At 48.8% G+C, this 18,121-nt stretch overlaps 1 protein-coding gene across 2 annotated transcripts; it reads right to left on the bottom strand.

Moving 5' to 3' along the window:
- Positions 1-644: 644 nt before the first annotated feature.
- Positions 645-14,209, bottom strand: Plekhb1 (pleckstrin homology domain containing B1). 2 transcript variants are annotated; one of them, XM_047518550.1, is made up of 8 exons: positions 14,065-14,209; positions 12,731-12,806; positions 11,435-11,587; positions 10,812-10,914; positions 9,686-9,725; positions 6,672-6,776; positions 2,560-2,659; positions 645-1,965 (listed from the first exon to the last, which is right to left on the bottom strand). In XM_047518550.1, exons 2-8 carry the CDS (start codon positions 12,765-12,767, stop codon positions 1,829-1,831), a joined length of 675 nt encoding a protein of 224 aa, XP_047374506.1. In that variant the 5' UTR covers positions 12,768-12,806; positions 14,065-14,209; the 3' UTR covers positions 645-1,828. The 2 variants fall into 2 exon arrangements, with proteins under 2 accessions (XP_047374506.1, XP_047374507.1); XM_047518551.1 differs by lacking the exon at positions 6,672-6,776.
- Positions 14,210-18,121: the final 3,912 nt, after the last annotated feature.

Here is an 18,121-nt window from a genome sequence, read left to right as displayed (position 1 = left end):
TCAGTTTGAATAGGAGTTTTCTGTCACTTGCAGCTTCAAGAGGCCTGATGGTTGCTTTCTTCCCTGGTCACCTGGTTTCTATAAAAACAATTGATTTGTCAGGGATGGTGACACATGCTTGTAATCCCAGCTACTTAGGAGGCTGAGACAGGAGAATGACAAGTTTGAGGCCAGCCTGGGCAACTTAGTGAGACCCTGTCTGAAAAGATAAAAGGACTAGGGATGTAGCTGGGTTCAGTCCCTAGTATGGGGGTGGGGGGTGGAGAGGAGAGTTGATTCAACTCTAGAAGGAAGGTTCTCACTGGAAAAGACCCAAACAACACAAGCCTTTGAGAACTAGCAGGCAGGGCCAGCCATGGCACATGCCTCACCTCAGATAACAGAGACCCTGGCAGCCTCTCCTCTTGAGCCCTCAGGGATGGCCAACTTGGGTAGGCGAAGCAATGTTTAGAAAGGTCAAGTGACTTGCCCCAAATTGTTTAGCTAAGATATTGTCACCAGTTCCACCTGACCTCAGAATCCAAACTCTTCTCATTATACAAAAGAAAGCACTGGTAGATGCTGGGTCACGGAGCTGTCCCACATGGAGATGTCCCAGGAAAACAGACTCCTGGGAGAACAAAACAAGCCAGAGCCAGTTCCAGAGCCAATCACATCTTTATTAGTCTCTGCAGCTGAGCCAATGGAGCCCCCATCTACAGGGAACATTAGTGAGCTACTCTGGCTACTGGGCATGGATGCTAGCTGGCATTTCTACTGGCAGTTGGGACTGGATGGAGGAAGAGACTGGAAGGGAACTAAATGGGGAGACTGCTGGGCCACCTGCAGGCAGGCACATGGGGGTCGTCCCAGGATGGTACAAAGGTTTGTCAGGTCCCAGAGGGAAACACTACCATCTCCCCCAGAGTGAAAGAAGAGACAAAGCCTGAGATGGGGACAGTCACAGCAGTAGACAGAGCTCCTGGAATCAGAAAGGCATTTCCTAATGGAGGCAACTTCCTAAGGCTGGAGCTCCCAAGCAGAGCTCACCTGGCCCCCAACCAGGAGCCCCCAGGTGCAACTCAGTTGTCATGGGGAACAGGGAACCCAGGAAGATGGTAGAATGGAGCTGAACTCAGGAAGTATTTTGGGTAAGGGTATGTCAGTACTAACAGTACAGGCAAAATATTCATGATAGGTGCAATCATGAAACTTCATTCCATTAAAAAGCTCACATCTCCCATTTATCTAGCAAGCTCCTTACCCTGTAAGCCCATTATGATCTGACCTAGCCCAACTGATCTCCCCTTTAATTCTCTGGACATGCCATGACATCCAGGGCTCTAAACTTGTCAGCAACATTACTCCCAACCTACCTGCTTTGCTCCCCGCCCCTACATTTGTCAAAAGACAGATAACTGCAACTTCAGCACAACTGTTTACTCCTGTTTTCCCACTAGCCTGGAGCTGCCCCTAGAGGGAGCAGAGAGCTCAACACGCGTTCTCTCTCCAGCACCTGGAGAACTTGAAGCCTGATGAAAGTTATATATACTCTCTTCGTATGGTTAAAATATATTCGTATGTGTCTATAAGGGATTTCTAGGGTGTCTAGAAGTAGATGGTGAGGATTTCGAACCATGTCTGTGGCCAAGATGATAACTTCTTCCGATGGGCGGGCGTGGGGTGAGGATAAAGAGTGGGAGGGATGGTCCAAGCCCAGAAAGGGGTACTGGAGAGGAAAGGACTAAAATGGGACAGCGCTTGGAGGGTGGAGAGTGGAGGGTGGGGGGTCCAGGAGGAAAAGGGGTTTAGCGTCTAGTTGCAGGGTCCAGCGCTGCAGTACGAGAGCTCAGAACCAACAGGGCGACCACATGAGTGAGCCGAGTGCGGCGCCGGTGGCGGCTCCCGCGAGCATGCCCATGGCCAGCGGGGCACCCGCACTGTAGCAGGGATCCTCCCGCACTATCACGTGCGTCACACCAGGGCCTGCGGAGACAGCCAGTGAACATCAGGGACTTCGGAGGAGAAACCAGTCATCTCCATTCCTTTTCTGCGTGACTCCAGCCCAATCCAATATTAAGGCACTGAACCCATACTCCCCAGTCGAAGAAACTGAGACCTTGACGAGGTGAGGGATCCACATTACGGCTTCCCTTCCGGGTCTGCCACGGACGTGCGGGAACCGTGGGGCCAGGGCGGGGCGAATCTCTAACCACCACCACACTGCACCTGACTGGGCGTTCGCAGTCCAGACCTTGGAGCGGCAAGGAGGCTACGGTTCCCAAGTTAGCCACCAGGGCCCGCTACGACCTCAGGAAAGATTGCTGGGCAACCAAGCTGAGTAGGAGCGAGACTGGAGAAGCCTGGGGGCCAGCTCTGGAGCATCCAGCACTATTTCTAAGTCTCGGGCTGCAAGGAATTTGCGGAGGGTCCTGCCTGGGAAAATCTGTGAACACTAAAAGGGTGAAGTGTGGTCCTGACCGCCGATGAGGCGTGGGCGGGACCTGGCGTTGGACCGAGGCAGGCCGCGGGTGCGGGTACAGTGAAGGGGCTGGGGTTAAAGGGTGAGGGGAGACTTACCTGCGTAGGGCGGCCCATAGTAGCTGCGGACGTATGTGGCCTCGTGCGCGTTGGGGGGCACCACCTCGTAGTAGTCCTGGTATGGGCTGTAGACGCGTACCTAGAGAGTCCAGCCAGGTCAACTGCCCAGGAACTTCCTGGTCTGGGTTTGATCCCCAACCCTCTTGCCCCCGCCCCAAGTTTAAAATGGGCCCCCAGGCACCAGCGAGCTCCTGGAAAGGTCCCACCTCCCCACAAAGTCCATGGTCTTTTGTCTTCTAAAAATTCAGCCCTTATATCCAGCTCCCAGTGATGCCTTTTCTCACCCTGGTCTCTCCTACCTTGCTCGAGAAAATTTTCTATGGCTCCCAACTTCCTTTCATAGGTAGCAAAGGCAGACTTTGCTTGTAAGTGTATAATGGTCTCAGTTAAAACCCAATTGATTTCTCTTCTCCCCTAGTCATAGGGTGGGGAATATGGCCAAGTCCCAGGCAGGAAATAAAGAGGTGTTGGGGAGAAAAAGAAGAAAAGGAAGGGTAGGAATGGGAGGTAACCAAAGTAACTGTTATCGAGCATCTACTGTGTACCAGGCCCTGAGAGAGGTGTTCACCAGTGTTACCACCTCTAATCCTTAAGGTGGGTATTATTATCTCTGTGGTACTACAGAGCTAGGGACTGAGGTTCAGAGAATGGTCAGTGTTCTCTGTAGAATGTACTCTTTGCTCCCCGAGACCCCAACCCTTCAAAACCTAGTTCAAAAGCCACCCACTCCAGAAAGCCCTCCTGGTCTCAGAAAGAAGTCTTTCTTCGTGAATTCACTATGGACTTTGCTTGTGCCTCTCCTTTTCATTTCTCTTGGCCTTTTCTACCTGCACTCCAAATGTGAGCTACCTGTGAGCAAGAACTCATTAATTTGTGTCACCAGCAGGGCCTAGCACAGGAACCAATAAATTCTGGGTTAAATGGAAGTTCCCAGTGCAAGGGGGAGCAGACATGGGGAAGGGACAGGGTTCCCTTCTCCCCTTCTTTCCTGGATACTTCCTCTTAACCCCCTTTCTCCCTATGCCTCTTTCTCATTGGGCTTCACAGCTAAATGGTCCAACTCCCCTTAGAAGTCAAGGTGTCTCAAAGTCCATTAACTTGGGTTGACTGCAGTGTTTCACCATCCACCAAACCTGTTCCTCTCCTCACAAATGTTTTTCTCTAAAAATGCCATCACCATGCACTCAATCAAAGCAATTAGGTTGACACCCTTGTCTTCACACACTTGTCCTGCTTGTCACATCAGCCACTCGGTCTCATGATTTGATCTTCTAAATATGCTCTCCTGTCCATCCTCTTGACCAATGTCAAAAGAATAAGTCATTGGTTTTAGAAACTTGGAAGTTGTGAGTGACCTTGAAAAAACACCTTTTGGCCAACCTACTCAGGACCTCTCCCTTGTGGGAGCTCTGCTTCCTTTCTGTTTCAAAAATAAATTGTTACTTTACTTTAAAAAAAAAAAAAAAATGTTTGGGGAAAAGAAGCCAGGCTACCAAGGGTCAAAGAATAGTTGAGAGAAGAGGGAAGGAATCAATGTGTTTTGACATTTTAAGAAGTTTGGTTGTAAAGAGGAAGACTTCTCCAAGCACACCTTCTGATCTCAAGTTTCCACACCATTTCCCTCTGATAAAGATGCCTTCTCACTTTTTCTCTTTCAACCTCCTAATTTGCATTTCAGATTCAACTCAGGTACTGTTCTCCTTGAACCACAGGTTCTGTTGGATCTCATTTAGACACCCACATAGCTCTTGGACTTCTCTCTCTCTCACAGCTGGTCAATGATAAAACCTTGTTCCTGTCCCTGTGTTGGTCCCTCTCAGAAGAAGACTTGGAGACCCCTCAGGTTCTATTCAAGAATATGATAGGTGCCTAACAAATGTTTAATGACCTTAGCTCAAGTGAATGAAATACAGACTGGAACTAAGGTCACCCAACTCTGAATTGGGGTTTAAGTTAGGAAGAACAAATGGTCACTGGATGCAGGAGACTCAGACAAGCAATGCTTAGGTCCTTGGGCTCAAATAACTGCTTGTCCTGTTCCCTCAAGGGCTTTCTGGTTGGGGTGGTCAGGATCTGGGCTTCATGCCCAAAAGGGGCTGGTGGGATTTAAGCATGCAGATCCAATTTTACTGTTTGAGAAACTGAAATCCAAAGTTTCCACCTACCCTGCAGTTGCAGTGAGCCAGTGGCCTTGTGAGGCCCTGAAGAGGGTGGAAAACACCACCTCATATCCCTCTGGGGCACCTGTTTCTACCCTCCAGGTCTGGGAGGCCCAGAAGTAAACTCATGTAGATCATTTGGCAATAGGCAACCTGAAGACTTGATCTCTGATTCTCTTCCTCTTCTGGAGGCCCCACCACTTCTGTAGGCAGGGAAGAGTTGATCTGTCAGGGCCACACACAAATAACTCCCTTTTCTCAGATAAACTTTTTTATTTTTTTGTTAGTTGTAGCTGGACACCTTTATTTTTATTTATTTTCATGTGGTGCTGAGGACCGAACCCAGCCCCTCACATGCACTAGTTGAGCGCTCTACCGCTGAGCCATAACCCCAGCCCCTCAGATAAACTTTCATACTTAGGTTTAGCTTACAGTTCTTTAAATCCTATTTTTTAGGCATTGCCACTTTAAACAAACTTGTACCCTAGGTCAGGCATGGGGAATGCCTCAGAATAATGAGCTAGAGGCAGGTGCAGTGGTGCACACCTGCAATCCCAGCTACCCAGGAGGCTGAGGTAGGATTGCAAGTTGGAGTCCAGACTGAGCAACTTAGTGAGACCCTTTCTCAAAATAAAATGTAAAGGCTGTAGATGTGACTCAGTGGCAGGTCACTTGCCTAGTATTCATGAGCGTCTGGGTTCAATCACCTGGAAACCTCCAAAAAAGGGAAGGAGGTCTAGAAGTTCCAGGCATTGATGAATTGAGTAACGCTGATCAAATTAAGTAACCCTCAGAGCCTCAGCTTCCTCATCTGTAAAGTCTTTTCCACACTGCCCACTCCCAAGGAACTGTGAGAATGCAGCAGAACCACATGTATTAGGCAACCAGATGGCCCAGGTGCTTCTAGGCTCAGAGGTTATGCACGCCCAAATCACCAGGAACAATCTGTGGTGTGTGTGTGTGTGTGTTTTGCTGGGGATTGACCCAGGGCCTTGTCCATGCTAGGTGAGCACTTTAGCCCATAAAACTATAGTTTTAAAAAATTCACTCCTGAGGCTAGGGGTGTAACTCAGTGGTAAAGTGCTTGCCTAGCATGGCTAAGGCCCTGGGTTGATCCCCAGCACTGCAAAAAATAAAAATAAATCAATAAATACCACAGATTTCCCAGGCCTCACCCCAGACTTATGAAATCAGAGCATCCAGAGGTAAGATTTTAATATTTGTTGTTGTTTTAAGTCCCTAAGCAATTCTAACACACAGCCTCATTGAGCACCACTGAGCAAGAAGAGTTCACAGTCAACTATAAAACTACAAACACTAACTCAAGCCCCACTGCCACCTACCCCATGCTGGCTAGGCCCCGTACTGAGCACTGGGGACAGAGGGGTTCAAGCCCAAATCCTGATTCCAAGAAACATTAGGGAGAGGAGAGGCAGACCTGGACTAAACTATAATAGGTGGTAGTAATGCCATACTGAGGCTTCTCACTCCTTCCTTCCTTCTTTCACTCTTTCCATGAGTATTCTGAGACCTACTTCTGCTAGACCCTCATGTACTAGGAATGGTAAGAATAGCTGTCCACATCACTAAGCACACCTCGCTGAGGAGGTGGCAGCATCTGAGGTGGGCCTTCAAGGATGAGCACCAGTTAGCAGGTGAACGAGGAAGCTAAGGGTCTTGGTGGCAGAGAGAATGGCATGTGTGGTGCTGGAGAAGGAGAAAGTGGGAGTGGCCGGGGTACAGCAAAGCGGTGGAGCCCAGGTTGAGGGGAGGTAGCAGGTGAGACTAGTCAGTTCTACAAGCCTTAAAAACAGGGTTGTGGTTGGTGTTGAGTGAATGTTCATGAGCAGGGAAGGGCGGTGACTGGGACCGTTTTGGAGAGGCTCATCCTGGTGGCTAGAATGGAGGCAGGGAGGGCTAACCAGCACTTACCCAGATCCGCCTCTCAACCTTACAAGGATTCCACGATCGGGTCACACACCTGACCTTGGGGCAAACCCGGCGGCTCCTGAGTGGGACGGGGGCTCCAGCTGGGGCCTGCTCAAGCCACAGAAACCCAAGAAGGGGGAGGGACAAAGGCGTCAGAGGCCCTCTATTCCTGGAGAGACTCAGAGCTCTTAGCAGGCCCTACCTCTTCAGCCCATGGTAAGGGGAGGCACAGAAAGGGATGGTGACTGCCAAAGTTACACAGTGAGGAAATGCCAGCACTCTCTTTCTAGCCCACCTTTACCTCTTCATGCATCTGGGACTCCCAGTCTCCAGGAAGGAGAGGGCAGCTCAGCTCTCAGCTGTCTTCCCATCTACCTGGCCCCCTCACCACCACCACCCCAGTCTTGCCCCTGGCAGTTTCTGTCCCCAGGCTCTGTGTTCCCTGGTACATCCAGGTGAGGGACTCCTCCTGGAGTCTTGCTCCAGAGTGGGCATGAACCTGTAGCATGTGGAGGGACAAAGCACAGGTCACTCCTGCATAAGCACAAGGACAGAAAAAGTCCACAGACATGAAGGCACACAAACAAGCAGACACAAGTATAAAGACACTGACACAAACACACACCTCCTCTGAGCCCTGGGTCCAGAGTGATGTGTGCATGTGGGGCAAAGTGAAGTAGGATCCAGGGTGGGGCAGAGAGAAGTGGTCAGCAGAGCAGCAGGAGGATGGACAGCTAGAGAAGGGACAAAGCAGCTTCATAGAGTCAGAGTGCAGAACGGTCATCCCTCACCTTCAATGGAACTAAGTAGCCCTACTCAAGAGGGCTTTGGAGCTCAGAGCCCTGTGAGCCTGACCTGGGTTCCTGCTCCCTGTGGACCACTGTTTCAGTGTCCTCACTCCTAGCTTCCTCCGATCCTGGAAGCCTGAGTCTGTCCCCCAAAGCCTAATCATGGCTCTCCCTACATAATGCCCCTTATTGCTCCCACGATCCTCGGGAAAAGTCCAGTTTCTCCAACTGGACTTTGAGGTCCTTTGTGACCTGGCCCTCATAACCTCAGAAGTAATTTCCTCCCATGTCATTGCCTCCATGCTAAACCATCCTGCCAGGCCAGACTCTGGGCCATCAGCCACGTGCATATGCACACATGCACACACATCCCTGCCTCTGCTCTGGTAACTCTTTCTGCAGATGATGGCCTCTTCTGGAAACACAGGCTCTTTGCTGACTTAAGACTCGGACTTTGGACATGACACTTCCCATCTCTGGACTCAGCTTCCCTACCTGTAAAATGCAATTGATCATCAACCCTCAGCTTCTCCCAGGCTGTGAGAGGATGAAATGATGTATTCAGGTGCTCAGTATGATGCCTGGCCCCCAAGAGGGTTTCTACATACATCCCAGATCCTTTGCTCTTTCCCAGTGGACTGTCTCTCTAGATAACAGCAGGCTCCATTATGCCACAAATAGAAGGAGCAAGCATAGATTCTGGAGTCTGGCAGGTAGGGTCAGAGATCATGCTGGGCCTTGGCAGCTCTTTAAACCCACACCTCCATCAGTCACTAAGCTCTTTTGACTGCATTTCCTAAATATGTCCTGTAATTATCAGCCTGTCCCTGCCAGCAAGGCCTCGATCCAGAACCATTGCCTGAACACTGTCCTGGACTCCTAGCTGGTCCCCAGGCATCCACACTACAATTCATTCCCTAACTACCAATCAGATTCTTATTAAGAATCCAAGTCTGGCCAGGTGCAATGGTGCACACCTGCAATCCCAGCGGTTTGGGAGACAATTATTTTATTGAGATTCTTTTTTTATTGAGAATTTTTGTTTTTATCTTTATTCTCAAAGAATTTTTTTTTTAAAGGGGAGACTGGGGATGTGACTCAGTGGTAAATTGCCCCTTGGTTAAATCCACAGTATTAAAAAAAAAAAAAAAAAATCCAAGTCTGGCCATGCATGGGAGTGCACACATGTAACCCCAGCCACTCAGGAGGCTAAGGCAGGAAGATCACAAGTTCAAGGCCAACCTCAGCAACTCAGTGAGACCCTGTCTCAAGAAATAAAACAGGCTGGAAATGTAGCTCTGATCTAAACATGCCATCCCTTTGTTTAAAAACTTCCAATGGCTTCCTGGATGCTCTTATAAGAAACCAGCATCCTTAACACTGCCCATAAAGCCTGGCCCTGCCAACTCTCCTTCCCAACCACCCCCTCCAGAGCTCCAGCCACTCCAGCCATTTTCCTTCTGTTGCTCAACCTGCAATTATCTTAATCCCTCTCAGGCCTTTGCACAGCTGATCCATCTATCTGGAAAGCTGTTCCCTTCACTACATCCCCATCCCGTTTACCTGGTCAGTTTCTGTTTATCCTTCAGGTCTCAGCTTAATCCTTATCTGAATTCCCACCTGGATCAGGCCACCAAAGAGTTGAATGCTGCATGTCTCTGTCAGAGCAGTTACCACAATTGCAATGGAATCATTAACTAATTAATCCGTTGTTTCACATCTGACCCCTCACTAGACTGAGTCCAGGAGGACAGCCCTACATCCCCTCAACTCACTTCTGAGCTGAGTACCTGGAACATAGTAGGAACTTGTCACAGCACCTGGAACACAGTAGGAACTCAGTAAACATTTATTGTATGGATGAATGAACCTCAGTCTTATTATCTGCAGAAACAATAATCCCAGGTAGCAAGTTTGGCTTCAAAGGACTATTGTATTTGGAATTATACCTGCACCACACCTGGAACATAATAGTTGCTCGATAAAAGTTCCTTTCCCCTAGTTTATATGCCACTTCCCTCCAAGTCTTCATGGAGGCTTTCTCCCTCTTGCCTCTGAGCACCAGCTGGCTGTCCTTCCTCTTTTTCCACATGGGACTCAGGGAATCTGAGTCTGCCCAGGCATATGAGCACTAGATTGAGAACTGCTGACAGGTGGAGACCGAATCTGAATCACCCATGATTCTATGGCACACGGCACTGGGAAGGAGGGAGAGAGAATGGGGCTCACCGGAGTGGAGTTCGCCTCCAGCAGTGCTGTCTTCCATGCTCTGCAAAGCAAACCCCACCAGACCATGAGGTGAGAGTTTGGAAGAAGGGGGTTCAGACCTTCACATCCTAGACTCTTCCTCTCTAACTCACTCTCAAACCCCAGTCTCATTAAAAGAAGATCCTTCTGACTCCCTCAGGTAGACAAGAGTGACCCTCCTCTGCCCCTGCACGGACCCTAAATTAGGCTAATTCACTCTTACTCCACAGTCCCCTCCCCTCAATTTCCATCCCGTTTTTCCATCAGTACAGTGGACCATTGGGCTTAGGGGGATGGTTTACATTTGATTCTGACATGCCTGCGCCAGTGCTCTAGCTGCGGCCCACCTCCACATAGCAATCCTACAAACACAGCTCCCCAGAGCTCTGACCCTTGGGAATGCCCAATGGACACCAGACAATTGGGCCTTTGTTGGTTGCCATGGCACCTGGCAGGGGTGGACAAGGCGGCTCTGTGCTGTGTGCCTGGAGCTCGGCTTCCCCAACTCCCGCACACCCATCACTTCACTCTCCCCCAGTGCAAAGGCCAAGCCCCTCAGCCAGAGGGGAGAAGGGAAGGAATGTGAGGGAGTAGCTGGTGGTGCCTGAGGTCACCTCCAGGCTCTCAGTGTGGATATGCATTTGACCTTGGGGTCCCCTTGCCTGGGCCATAGCCTGTTGCCTCCACAGGCAGGTCTGGGCCTACCCCCGAGATCTCAGTGCCCCTGTGGGGGCATCTACTCAGATGGGAGTGGGAGGGAAGGTTCCTTTTAGGATGCCATTGGGTTTGTCTCCTCTTTTATATCCCCCCCCAGGTGAGGACTCCCCTCAGAAGCTACTACATACATTCTGAATGCCGAGGGACCATGCACCTGAGGCAGCTGTGCACACCTCTGCCTGCACACACTGAGCTCATCATAGACCACATGAGGAGCTCACTGTAGCATACCAATCACCGGGGGTCATTTGAATTCCCTCTGCCCATGACACAACCTTACTGGTTTCAGTCGCCTCTTCCTACTGCCAGGGAACTGGAAGGCCCAAGGAGAAGGGGGTGTCTGGTTGCATTCCCCAAGATTCTACTGCATTCTCTCTCAGGAGCCACTCACATGGCATCATCCCGGGTCTCTGCGCATAGGTGCAGGCGGGAGCCCTCCCGCAGGTTCACAGTCAGCAGGCCGTCCCGACTCCGGCCCTCTGGGGGCTGTATATCTGGAAGTAGACATACATAGGTGGACTTTCCATGAGTATAGGTCCCAGATCCCCGCTGAAACCAGGAACAAGAACAGGAACTGACTGGTCTTTGCTAACCTCCTCTGATCCCACACATTTTGAGGATTCTGCTGTACTTTTCAAACCCTTTCAATGGTCCCACATTACCAGCCTCCCTAGGTACATCTCCCAGTTTTCTGTTATAACTGTGGCCTGAACCTTGGTTGAAGAATTTGGAGATTAGATGAGCCAGTCACTTAACTTCTCCGAGTCTCCTTATTTTGTCTTCATCTAGCTCCTGTGTCTGACTTGCCTCTGCAACTAGCAGAGTAGAAAATTTGACAAAGCAGTAATTTCTTCATTCACACCTAACTGAAGTGGAGTTGAAAAAGACCCAGAAGCAGTGTCAGCGGAAGCTCTCTGAAAGCTGCGAAGAGGTTTTCCAATTGCTAGTCTTCTCAGACACAGTGGAAGGACCCTGCCCCTGGTCACAATGTCATAGAGGAAGGCTTCTACTCACCGTGACACTCTTGGCCGACCTTTATGTCACGAACATTGAACTGGATGAGCACACGGTCTTCCTCATCCTGCGCTGTCTCATCGTGGTAGTAACCCAGTGTCCCATCCAGCCACAGAGCAAACCAGTTCCGCTTCCAGCGGCGGAGGATGGAGCCTGTGTGATATTCCAGACCCACCAAGCGAACTAATCCCAGAGCCTGCTGGGGGCAAGAGCCCCAGATGGGCTCCCAGAGTCCCCTCAGACCTAGCCCTCAGTAGGTTAATCCCCTTCACCCCTTTCTTGTATATCTATCCCTGAAATGGGCACAGGGTCCCTTTCTGTCTTGCTCAAAACCTTTTTCCCACTGACCCGACATACCGTAGAGGCTCAGAAAATGTTGAACAGGAAGTGAATGACCAGATCCATTGTTTACAGATCCACAAGGCCAACCCCTGTATCTTCAAGGATAAAGACCTCTCCTTATTCTGAGCCTCTCTCTTATCTCTTACCTTAGCTTGTATGACAGTCATTGTGTCATGTCTGCCTCCTCTACCAGACTGGGACGTTGGGGGGAGATGGGCACAGCTACCCACACAGATCCTAGAACTAGCTAGACTTGTGTTTAGAGTTTGCCAAATTGAATGGGCCAGGGGCATGGGTGGGGGTGGTCCTGGACCCAGGGGTTCCCAGGATAGCTCTTGTTCAGATCCTAAATCCAGTCAAAAGCAGGTCTGAAAGCCTAAGACCACTATAACCTCAGACATTTTGCAACTGGAATCATAACTGGAAAGAACAAAGACATAAGAGGGTTTCTCAGAGCTTTATGGATTTCAAAGGAGATGTTTCTCATTTTGTTCTGAGACTTGTTCTGTGTCCAGTCTTGGATTGGGCTCCTGAGGACACACAGAGTTTCAAACCCAGTCTGTGTCCTGAGAAGCTCACACTCTAGAGCCAGTATGGAGTGGGGGACTGGGACACACACAGGTAAAGACAGTTACATTATAACTCAACGCAGGAACTAGGAAGGGGGCCTCTGAGGCAGCTTGATGCCACAGTGGCAAGGTGAGGGTTAGAGGAAAAGTAGAGAAGGCTCTTCAAAGAAGGGGACACCTGGCTGGATCTTGAAGATTAATCAGAAGTTTGCCAAGCAGACAGGAATAGGAAGGACATTGGGCAGGGAGAAGAGCATGGACAAAGGAGGGGAGAGAACTGATTTCCTGGGAGGGTTCACTGTTGCTGGCCTAACATACTGCTTCCCTCACCCCTGCCCCAGGCCAAGAAGCAGGATAGAGAAAGGGCTGGCTCAGAATCACTCACTCTGTCTCCACAGCCAGCCGCCCCTCACCAGGGCCATTTCTTCAAAAGGACTTTCCAGGATGGAGTCAGGTGGGACCTGTCAAAGGAGTCCAGGCACACAGTCCTCATCAGTAGAACCAGACTCCTGGAAGAAACCCCCAGCCCTGTCCTCCCTGGGGAGCCACTCAGGGAACATTTAAGGCAGTAAACAAACAAAGGCCAGGCGGCCTCCATCTCCTCCCCATTCTCTACTCCAGCTAGAGAATGAGAGCACTGTCTGTCCTGGTAGGGCCAGCAGGGCCACCACCAGCTGTGATGTGGTTGGCAGAGGTGGGGGTAGGGATCAGGAGCCTGAATTCCAGTCTCAACTACAGATCCTTTGCCAAGTTCCTTTTCCTGGGCTTTCTGGGCCAGCCTCAATTCTATGAAACTGTGTCACAAAGCAGGTAGAAGTATGTCTATGAAGTAGGTAGGAGCTGGAGTGAGGAACTCTTAAAACTTATAAAATGTTAGAAAATGGGATTCTGAAATGCTAGCAGCACGGAACATCAGAGTCATGGCAATGAATGAGGAAATTTCATAGTAAGAAAAGTCTCCCTTGCTGTTGGACCCCACTGGAGCCCACTTACAAAGTGCATAAAATAATACTTGAACAGCAGCTATGACTGATGGAGTCCCGTGTGCCAGGTGTACCTCTCGGCTTTCACCTATTATCTCATTTAAGCCTCTTAGCCATCCTGGCTATTATTCCCACTTTAGATATGAGGAAACTGGGGCCTGGAGAGGTCCAGTCACTTGCACAGATCCCGTTGGTTAGTAAGCACTGAAGCCAGGATCCACACCCAGCAGTGCTGGCTTTTCACCATTAAACCAGTAGGAGTTTGAAAACATGCAATGTTCAAGTCATGCCCCATGAGAGTTAATTATAATTTGTGGAGGAGGCAAACACTGCTAGTCTTTAAAGATCCTGAAGTGATTCCACTGCACAGCAAAGTCTGGGAGCCACTGCAGACTACTACCTCACTGTGTCCCCACTGTAACTCTGTTAGATGGGGATTTTTACTCGTATTTTCAGATGAACAAAGAGGCAGCAAATGACTTAATCCACGTATGTGACAGAACTTGGACTAGAAGCCAGGTGCCCTCTATTCCTAATGGCGACTTATTTGTGAGCAGGTGCGTCTGCCCCGCCCCCACCTGCTCACACCTGTTGCTGCGTAACACGGGTTGACACACCTGGGATGGAAGACCTGGCCAGGTCTCTTTTCCTCATACGGTTCCCTCCCCTCTCCAAGCTGACACAGATTAAGAGACCAGGTGCAAACTCCCTCTCCAGCCCCCCTTGATGCACCCACCTGTCTACACCTGTTGTGGATGCTGCTGCCAAAACCAGCGCTACTCGTTGCAGCTGCCACCCAACCCGCTGCGCCTGCGCTTTGTGCGCCTCAGAGCCTGGGGCATTTCACTCCCAGGCTTCGCCCTGGGCCCAGCGGCCCTGGGGCCCCGCCCGCCAGACCCGCCCCACCCCCAGGAGGGGGCGTGGCGCGAAGAGATGACCGAGGCATTCTGGGACTTGTAGTTTGCAACTCTGCAGAGGGGCAGGAGATGCTCTCATGAGTGGCAGGCCATTACTGACCCCGGGCTATTTTCTTTTTCTTTTTTTTTTTTTTTAGGGGACACGCTATGTTGCCCAGTCTGGTCTCCAGTGATTCCCCTGCCTCAACCTCCGAAGTACCTAGGTGTGAGCCACCATGTCCAGTTTATTTTACTAATATATATATATATATATATATATACACATTTTTTTTACTAATATATATATATATATATTTTTTTTTTTCCGGTGCTGGGGATTGAACCCAGGGTCTTGTGCTTGTGAGGCAAACACTCTACCAACTGAGCTATATCCCCAGCCCAAGCCCAAACATGTATATTTTTTTCAGTGCTGGGGATCGAACCCAAGGCATTCAACATGCTAGCCACACACTGTACCACTGAGCTATAACATCAGTCATTACTATAAAATATCCTTTTTTTTTTTTTTTTTTGGTACTGGGGACTGAACGCAGGAACCAGGAGCACTTGATCACTAAGCCCTTTTTTATTCTTGAGACAGGATCTCACAGAGTTGCTGAGGCTGGCCTCAAAGTTGTGATCCTCCTGCCTTAGCCTCCCAAGTTTCTGGGATTACAGGTGTGTGCAAATGTGCCCAACTAAAATAATTTTTCTTAAGAATTTGGCTTGAAGGGTTGGGGTTGTAGCTCAATGATAGCTCACTTGCCTAGCATGTATGAGGCACTGGGTTCGATCCTCAGCACCACATGAAAATAAATAAATAAAACAAAGGTATTGTGTCCATCTATAACTAAGAAAAAAATTTTAAAAAGAAATCATAGCCTTTGGAAAAAAAAATTCGCTCGAGCTGGGTTCCTGGCGTACACCTGTAATCCCAGCTGCTTGGGAGGCTGAGGCAAGATAGATTGCAAATTCAAAGCCAGCCTCAGCAATGGTGAAGTGCTAAGCAACTCAGTGAAACCCTGTCTCTGAATAAAATACAAAATAGGGCTGGGAATATGGCTCAGTGGTCGAGTGCCTCTGAGTTCAATCTCTGGTATCTCCTCACCCCACGGTCTCCCCACCCAAAATAAAAAGAAGAGCTGGGAATCGCTTAGTGGTAGACTGCTTGCTTACCATGAGTGAGGCCTGGGTTCAATCCCCAATCCCATCCCCATTACACCACAAAATTCACTGCATGAACACCCTATGTGTGTCTGAGTGCAAGGCTATTAAGAAGGATGGCTGCGTCAACTGTACCCTATGAATGCCCAAGGACAAGGCCATGAAAAAGTTCTGCAGAGGCCAGGCTCACACCTATAATTCCAGGGGCTTGGGAAGCTGAAGCAGGAGGATCTCAAGTTCAAAGCCAGCCTCACCAATTTAGTGAAGCCCTAAGCAACATAGTGAGACCCTGTCTCTAAATAAAATATAAAAAAGGGTTGGGGTGTGGCCCAGTGGTTAAACACTCCCAGATCCAATCCCTAGTTATCAAAAAAAAAAAGGAAAAAAAAACAAAATTCCATAGAGCAAGTGCCCCGTGTGCACCTAGAGTCTCAACTACGTGGGAGGTTGAGGCATGAGAACTGTATGAGCCAAGGACTTCCAGGGCAGCCTGGGCAACACAGCAAGACTCAGTTCTAAAAAAAATAAATAAAAATGTCATTAGAAACATTGCAGAAGCCTCACCTATCAGGGGTTATTTCCAAAGCCAGTGTCTTTGACACGTATGTGCTTCCCAAGTTGTACGTGAAGCTCCGTCACTGCACAAAGGTACTATTCACAGCAAGGGAGGGAGGCAGGAATTGATTTCCTTAGTCCCACAGAAGTGAACACCCCTACTCTAATTTAGACCTTCAGGTGCTACCCCATCACCTCCACCAAAGCCACATAAAGAACTGAGTTTAAAAGTATACCTTAAATTTTTTTTTAATCTGTAAACTAATTTTCTAAAATAAAAAAAAAAAAAGAAAGTTTCAAAGAGAAACCAGACTCCCAGTTTTACATGGTTTTTTGTTTGTGTTTGTTTTTGGTACTGGGGAAATCCAGGGGTAATTAACCACTGAGCCACATCCCCAGCCCTTTTTATTTATATTTTTATTCTGAGACAGGGTCTCCTTAAGTTGCCTAGGGCCTCACTAAGTTGCTGAGGCTGGCTTTGATCTTGTGATCCTCCTGCCTTAGCCTCCAGAGCTGCTAGGATTACAGGTATTCCCCACCATGCCTGGCTTGCATGGTTTTTTTGAAGCTTGGTTCATACCAGGCATGGCACTGGGCTCCAGGGCAGCCTCTGACATGTCCTTCCCCTCCACTCCTAGTTTCTAGTCTCCTGGGGAGACTAAATGTAAACACACAGTTAAAGCAAAGATGTAATTTAACAAGGAGAAAGAAGAGTCAGTCTTTGACCAAGAGGTTAGAGAAGGCTTCCCAGAGGAGGTTGCAAGGTCTCCAAGGGATGATTAGTAACTTTACTACTCATGAGTCCATATAAGCTCTAGTCAAAAAGTTTAAGGGTGGCCAGGCGCTGTGGCACATGCCTGTAATCCCAGCAACTCAGGAGGCTGAGGCAGTAAGATCACAAGTTCAAAATCAGCCTCAGCCATTTAGTGGAGGCCCTCAGCAACTTAGAAAAACCCTGTCTAAAAGTGAAAAATAAAAAGAGTTGGGGATGTGGCTCAGTGGTTAAGTGCCCCTGGGTTCAATCACCAGCACTCTCCCCTCCTCAAAAAAGTTCAAGGAATATTACTCAGTCATAAAGAAGAGTAAAATTATGGCATTTGCTGGTAAATGGATGAAGTTTGGAAAATAACATGCTAAGTGAAATAGGCCAAGCCAAAAAAACCGAAGGCCAAACGTTTTCTCTGATAAGTATATGACGATATATAACAAGGCGGGTGGCGGGGGGCAAGAGAAGAATGAAGGAACTTTGGATGGTGTAGAGGAAAATGGGGTGGGTGGGGGCGGGGGATGGAAAGATAGTGGAATGAAACAGACAGTATTACCCTGTGTATATGTATGATTACATGAATGGTGTGAATCTACATTGTGTACAACCATAGAAATGAAAAGTTGTACTCCATTTGTGTACAATGAATCAAAATGCAATCTGTAAAAATAAAAAAAATTTAAAAGAAAGAAAATAGAAGGGGGATGGTCATGGAGAGTAGCATGGAGAGTAGGTGATAAAGCTGCAGGGTTGGCTAGAATATAACATAAAAGCCTTGGATGGCAGGCTAAGAGCTTGGATGTTATGGTACAGTGACTGCAGCTTGAGAAAGTTTCCAGTTGAGGGTTTAAGTGGTATGATAAATGGGTTGCAAAGGAAAAGTTCATCTAGAGCACAGTCAAAAATGGATTGGAGGGCTGGGGATATAGCTCAGTTGGTAGAGTGCTCGCCTCACATGCACAAGACCCTGGGTTCAATCCCCAGCACCACAAAAAAATAAAATAAATAAAAAAATGGTTTGGAGCCGGGCACGGTGGTGCAGGCCTATAATCCCAGCAGCTCCAGAGGCTGAGGCAGGAGGATCAAGAGTTCAAAGCCAGCCTCAGCAATGGTGAGGTGCTAAGCAACTCAGTGAGACCCTGTCTCTGAATAAAATACAAAAATAGGGCTGGGGATGTGGCTCAATGGTTGAGTGTCCCTGAGTTCAATCCCTGGTACCCACCCTCCCCCCCCCAAAAAAAAAAAAAAAAAGGACTGGAAAGCCCTGGACAGACAGTAGCACATGCCTGTAGTTCCACCTCCTCAGGAGACTGGGGCAGAAGAATGGCTTAAGCTCACAAATTTAAGATCAGTCTGCGAAATATGGCAAGATCCCAACTCAAAAAAAAAAAAAAAAAAAAAAAAAAAAAAAA

The sequence above is a fragment of the Sciurus carolinensis genome, chromosome 11, assembly GCF_902686445.1.
Source record: "Sciurus carolinensis chromosome 11, mSciCar1.2, whole genome shotgun sequence".
Taxonomy (NCBI): domain Eukaryota; kingdom Metazoa; phylum Chordata; class Mammalia; order Rodentia; family Sciuridae; genus Sciurus; species Sciurus carolinensis.
This window is presented reverse-complemented; position numbering and strand designations above follow the sequence as displayed.

What these genes read in the sequence shown, in the direction of transcription:
- Plekhb1 (XM_047518550.1), bottom strand. Translation starts at nt 12,767, where the DNA reads ATGGCCCTGGTGAGGGGCGGCTGGCTGTGGAGACAGA. An exon ending in CGGCTGGCTGTGGAGACAGA is followed by an intron (nt 11,588 to 12,730) that starts GTGAGTGATTCT and finishes AATATCACACAG; the next exon opens with GCTCCATCCTCCGCCGCTGG. An exon ending in TGGAGGCGAACTCCACTCCG is followed by an intron (nt 6,777 to 9,685) that starts GTGAGCCCCATT and finishes TGGCTTGAGCAG; the next exon opens with GCCCCAGCTGGAGCCCCCGT.